Source organism: Mandrillus leucophaeus, unplaced genomic scaffold (genome assembly GCF_000951045.1).
Source record: "Mandrillus leucophaeus isolate KB7577 unplaced genomic scaffold, Mleu.le_1.0 Scaffold21, whole genome shotgun sequence".
Lineage (NCBI taxonomy): Eukaryota > Metazoa > Chordata > Mammalia > Primates > Cercopithecidae > Mandrillus > Mandrillus leucophaeus.
This window is the reverse complement of record NW_012102143.1, coordinates 1,831,547-1,837,705: the sequence shown is the minus strand read 5'-3', so window position 1 is coordinate 1,837,705 and position 6,159 is coordinate 1,831,547. Positions and strand designations below refer to the sequence as shown.

Here is a 6,159-nt window from a genome sequence, read left to right as displayed (position 1 = left end):
TGTCTCTTGGGTTCAAGCAATTCTCAGGCCTCAGCCTCCTGAGTAACTAGGATTACAGGCACACACCACCATGCCTGGCTAATTTTTGTATTTTTAGTAGAGATGGAGTTTCACCATGTTAGCCAGGATGGTCTCAATCTCCTGATCTCGGAGAAGCACATTTTTAAAGGCTTTCAATACATGTTGACATATTGGCTCTCAAAGGTTATGTCACTTCAAACTCCCAGCACAGGTATATGGGAGCACCCAGGACCATATAACTTTTTCATAAATGTGATTTTGTAAAACAATTGTGATAAACATAGAATGACATCAAATTTACCATTTAAGCTATTTTTATGGTTCATTGGCATGAAGTATATTCACAGTATTCTGCAGTAATCACCACTATCTATCACCAGAACGTTTTTCATCATGCCAATCTGAAGCTCTGTTCCCATTAAACCCCAGCTCCCCATCCTCCAAGCCCCCAGCCCGTGGGAAGCACTATTCTGTCTCTGTCGGGGTGAATCTGATACTCCAGGTATCTCCTGTAAGCGAAACCATAGAGTATTTGTCTTTTTGTGTCTGGCTCCTTTCATTTAGTATAACGTATTCAAGATTCATCCACGGTGTAGCACAGAACAGAATTTCATTCCTTTTTAAGGCTGAACCATGTTACTTTGGAAGTGTATATGCTCTTAAGACAAATAAACATGCTAATAAAGGGAATGGTAGCTTCCCCAACTGAGCTCACGCCCAAGACTTCAGAGAGTTTGCACACTGGCACCGTAGGTAGCCAGGTCTCAATGGATGAGAGACGGGCCCCCAGAAAGATGAAGATATCTCCTGTGATCCCCCAATCTGCAGGCAAGGGAAAAGATGACATCTTACTTCCCTAAGCTCTCCCGTCCCGTAGGGAACCCTTTCCTGCTCAGAACTCCCCAGGGCCGAGAGGCACTTCTGTGAGCTTGCTTTTTCCAGCTTAGCAAGCAAAGGAATAACACGTGCTCATGTAATTAGGGGGTCGGGTGAAGGGAAATATGTAAACGGTAGGTTGAAAGGGTGTCTTCAAAGGCTGAGAGGCTATTTTCAAAGACTTAAAAAAAGACAATCACAGACCATGCAATCCAGAATTTCTTTCAAGGGTGCAATTTCCAGGCCCGCGGATGTGAAGTTCTTCCTCTGTCCCCTTCCCTTTGCCCCCACCCACATGATAAGGTGCTGCGGGTGAAGGAAGCAGGGCCGGCTGGAGGAGTCACCCACCGTCAGCAGAAAGGGGTACGTGTTGCTCCCCAGCTTTTTGAGCAGGCTCTCTTGCAGCTTTGTGGGGGTGCTCGCAGCCCCCACAGGAGGGTACACCTGGACCCGGGAGAAGTACAGGTCCCTGCGGAAGGCCAGGCCGATCACATCAATGTCCTCTTGGCCATAGCGGAAGGCGCAGGTCAGAGTGACATACACTGCAAAGGAGATGAAGGCAGGGTTGGACTTGGCACTCGGCCTGGCACCCACCACCACTGATGGAGTGGGTAGTGGGCCCGGGTTTTCAACTTTTAGCATCTGGAAAGGATGCGGGTTGGGACTGGAGAGAACCCTGCCACCCAGCTACTCCACACCGCTCTGGAGAATCAGCCCCTTCGTGAGGGTTCACCACTCTAACCGGAGATCCTGGCATCTCCCTCCCAATTGTGTCATGTTGTCAGAATGGTAGGAATCTGCAGACAGAGGACCCAGTCCCCTCCATCCTGTCCGCCCCCTTCATTCCCTAGCTCCGTGGCCTCAGAGGCTTTGAGACAGTGCTGGCTGCTCACGTTCTGGCGGGCAGGATGTCTGGACGAATGAAGGAAGAAGGTAAGATGCAGAGGGAAACAGTGCTGGGCAGCCAAGCAGATGTGGGCCGGAGTTAATCGTGGGCTAAGCGAGGAGCCAGAAGGCTCACAGGCCACATGGGGAGGCGAAGTCCAACTTGAGAAGGCTCAAGTTCCAGCCTCCTTTTCACACTGCTCTGAAACATACTGAGCGTGCTCCAAACCCCCACTTCTGAAAATTCCACTTGTTGAACAGACTTAAAGTGCGCGCCCAGTGGACTAAAAGAATCGTATGGAAGTTCACTACGCCTTCTAAAAAAAAAAAAGCATGTATCTCTCAAATATAAAGCGCGTCTGAGGTGGCCCCTCCAAGTGCTGGCAGCTGTTGGTTGAGAATTTTGCCTGTCAGCCTCAAAGGTAACTGCCCCTCGCTGCTGACTCAGAAGAAACGGTGGCCACTCACTCGCCCCTCATTCAAAGTCAGGACTAAGAAGGTGCCCAGAGACCACCCGGTTTGACAGCTGTCCTGTGCTGTGGCTTTCCCTGAGAACAGGCGCCCTTCTCTGGTCAAGGACACAGGCTTTCGGATGTCTCCTGGTCCAGAGAGGAGCAGGGCATCCAGGAGGAAGGTGGAGAGGACAGAGGGGGCCGTTTGGGGCCCCATTTCAGCCATGCCCCTCTCGATGCTGATGGCCCCACAGCTGACATATTCCAGTGGCACATCCAGGGTTCTCAACAATTCCTTGATGTTGCCAGTAGCAACACTCAAAAAGGCATATTTAGAATGGAACTGAGTCAGTGACATTATCACAAGGATAGCTGGAATCTGTTCTAATTTGGTTTACGCAACTGTTATTAGTAACAAATTACTTACCACACACATCAAAACTGCCAGAAATCTTCAAGGGCACCGTGACACTTGTTCAGAACCATCAAAGTAAGCGCCATCATAAATTCCGGGTCTTACTCCCCCTGTCTCCCGGCAGGCATCATTTGCCCCTTTTTGATGTTGGTTGAGAATTTTGCCCGTCAGCCCCAACAGTAACTGCCCCTCACCACTGACTCGGAAGAAACACTGTCCACTCACTCTGCCCTCATTCATTCAAGGTCTGGTGTCCTCCTGAGTCCCAGGCACCCCAGGCGCCCTCCTGAGCTTGCCCCTAGCACAGAAGTAGACGATACAGGGGCTAGCACACACGGATGGGGGCCACAGACCTGGGCTCCATCTACCATCTACTTATCTGCCACCCTGGACAATGACTTTGCTGAGCAAGTGAGCTCTGGTGTCAACGGGACCTATGTCACGTGAATTAGGTATGGGAGTGTGGGTCAACGGGCCTGGCACTGGTTCCATGTACAAGAGCGCTGCCTCTACCTTCCTGTCTCTCCTTCCACGTAAATGCCCCTTCCCAGAGCTGCTCAGAGAGCAGCCCACTCCACCCAGAAACCAGCCTGAGACAAGGGGCTTCATCTCACCTTTCTTTCCCTTCACGAGATCAGGATCAACCAACACGACACCATCTAAGGCAAAAGAGGGAGAGAGCAGTGAGGGTGGAGAAGATCAAAGAAACCAGACACCTACTTTAAAAACTATGTATGTTTTTAATTGCACATGTAATCCATGTTCATTATAAGAAAGAAAGAAAAGTTAAGGGCAAAAAGTCATCCAAATTCCTACTACCTAAAAATACCTATTGTGAAGCTCTCGGTGCAGACTTTTATTTTCTTTTTCCAGGCCAGGTGTGGTGGCTCATGCCTGTAATCCCAGCACTTTGGGAGGCCGAGGCAGGGGGACTGCTCGAGCCTAGGAGTTTGAGAGCAGCCTGAGCAACACAGTGAGATCCTTGTCTCTACAAAAAGCTTTTTAAAAAATTAGCAGCGGCCTGGGTAACAAAATGAGAGCCTGTCTCTACATAAAAGTTAAAAAGTTAGCTGGGTGTGGTGGTGCATGCCTGTAGTCCCAACTACTCAGGAGGCTGAGGCAGGAGGATCCCTCGAGTCTGGGATGTCAAGTCTGCAGTGAGCCATGATCATGCCACTGGACTCCAGCCTGGGTAATAGAATCAGATCTTTTCTCAAAACATACAAGAAAGAAAAAAGAAAAAAAGTTAGCAGGGCATGGGCCAGGCATAGTGGTGCCTGCCTGTGGTCCCAGCTACGTGAGAGGCAGAGGTAGGGGGATTTCTTGACCCTGGGAGGTTGAGGCTGCAGTGAGCTGTGACCATGCTACTGCACTCCAGCCTGGGTGACAGTGAGACACTGCCCCGCACCCCCGCCCAAAAAAATTTTTCCAGACATATATAACTTAATTATATGAATGCTTTTACTAAGAAAAAAAAAGATCCTATTGTACTTACTGTTCAGCTAACTGCTTTCCTCACTCAATTATACATTGCAAACATCTATTCATACATACATCCATCTATACACACACGTATATATATACACACACATATAGAGAAAACATGTGCTAAGCATTTTAATAGCTACATATTACTCCACTGAATGGATGTACCATAAATTATTTAATCACTTCCTATTGTTAGGGCATCTAGGTTTTTTCCAGTTTTTCCCATTGTGATTAATATTGTGATGAACATCCTTATACATACATCTTTATATCTCTCCATGACTTTTTAAAAATAAATTATAGAATTGGATTTGGCTTTTGATAACATGCTGTCAAGTAACCTTCCAGAAAGTGTTTTGCCAAGGCACATTTTCATATCCAGTGTCTGAAACTGCCAGTTTTTCTACACTCTTTAAAAAACGTTTTGTGTTGAAATGATTATAGATTCACAGGAAGTTGCAAAGATAGTACAGAGACGTCCCTCGTATCCTTCATCCAGTTTCTCCCAATGGTTCCATCTGCCATAATTACAGTACAATATCAAAACTAGGAAGCTGACGTGGGACGTTCTGAGAAACATTTTGGTTCTTTCCGGTTTGGAGCTACCACAAATAAAACTGCTGCGAACAATCATGTATAGGTTTTTGTGAGGACACAAGTTTTCATTTCTCTGAGATAAGTGCCCGGGATGCAACTGTTGGATCATATGGTAAGTACATGTTTCGTGTTTTAAGAAACTGCTGCTGGGCGCAGTGGCTCGCACCTGTAGTCTCAGCACTTTGGGAGGCTGAGGCAGGCAGATCACTTGAGCTCAGGAGTTCGAGACCAGCCTGGGTAACATGGCAAAACTCTATCTCGACAAAAAATACAAAAATTAGCGGGGCATGGTGGCACATGCCTGTAGTCTCAGCTACTTGGGAGGCTGAGGACAGACGATCGCTTGAGCCCGGGAGGTGGAGGTTGCAGTGAGCCAAGATCTCGCCACTACATTGAAAGTAATGGCAAAAAACTGCAATTACTTTTGCACTAACCTAAAATATTTTAGCCATTTTGGGAGGCATATAATACACTCTCACTGTAGTTTTAATCTGTATTTCCCCGATGGCTAATGATACCAAAGATGTTTTCACGTGCTTGCTTGTCTTCGTGTATCTTCTTTGATGAAATGTCCCTTCCTGTCTTTCCCCCGTTTTCTCATAGGATCTTGCTTTTTGTACTGCTGAGTTCTGAGCGTTCTTCATACATTCCAGACATGAGTCCTTTGTCTCTTCACACTCTTTAATTAAAAATTCTTTCCAGCCGGACACAGGTGGTTCAAGCCTGTAATCCCAGCACTTTGGGAGGCCGAGGCGGGTGGATTAACTGAGGTCAGGAATTTGAGACCAGCCTGACCAACATGGTGAAACCCCATCTCTACTAAAAATACAAAATTAGCTGGGCATGGTGATGCACGCCTGTAATCCCAGCTACTTGGGAGGCTGAGGCAGGAGAATCACTTGAACCTGGGAGGCAAAGGTTGCAGTGAGCTGAGATCGTGCCACTGCACTCCAGCCTGGCCGACAAGAACGAAACTCCATCTCAAAAAAATAAAAATAAAAGTAAATAAAATTGTTCCCACTCAGCCAGTGGAAACTCACTGATGTTTTAATTTGCACTTCTTTAATTAGATTATTAGCAAGGCTGATTTTTGAAAATACAAAGTGAGCAGTTATCTGTGACTTAAAGGAAAACCAGCATTACAATTTTCTCCAAGCAACTTACCCACAGGCTGGACTTGGCTGACATGGTCTATGTAGTCTCTCTTCCCCAGGTAGATGGTCACCTGCAAGACAAACGGGTGTGGGTCTAAGGGCCAAAGAATGCTAAGCTAAGGCATCCATGATAAAAACCAGCAGCAGCCTGGGCGCGGTGGCTCACGCCTGTAATCTCAGCACTTTGGGAGGCCAAGAGGGGCGGATCACGAGGTCAGGAGTTTGAACCTGGCCAATACGGTGAAACCCTGTCTCTACTAAAAAAAAAAAA

At 47.2% G+C, this 6,159-nt stretch overlaps 1 protein-coding gene across 1 annotated transcript in view; it reads right to left on the bottom strand.

Moving 5' to 3' along the window:
• Positions 1–6,159, bottom strand: part of SAG (S-antigen; retina and pineal gland (arrestin)) — a 42,202-nt gene that overhangs the window by 27,759 nt on the left and 8,284 nt on the right. Inside the window, exons 3-5 of the mRNA XM_011980254.1 lie at positions 5,899–5,959; positions 3,264–3,308; positions 1,246–1,439 (exon numbers count right to left, since the gene is read on the bottom strand). Coding sequence (XP_011835644.1) covers positions 1,246–1,439; positions 3,264–3,308; positions 5,899–5,959 — 300 coding nt within the window. The remainder of the gene's footprint in view (positions 1–1,245; positions 1,440–3,263; positions 3,309–5,898; positions 5,960–6,159) is intronic.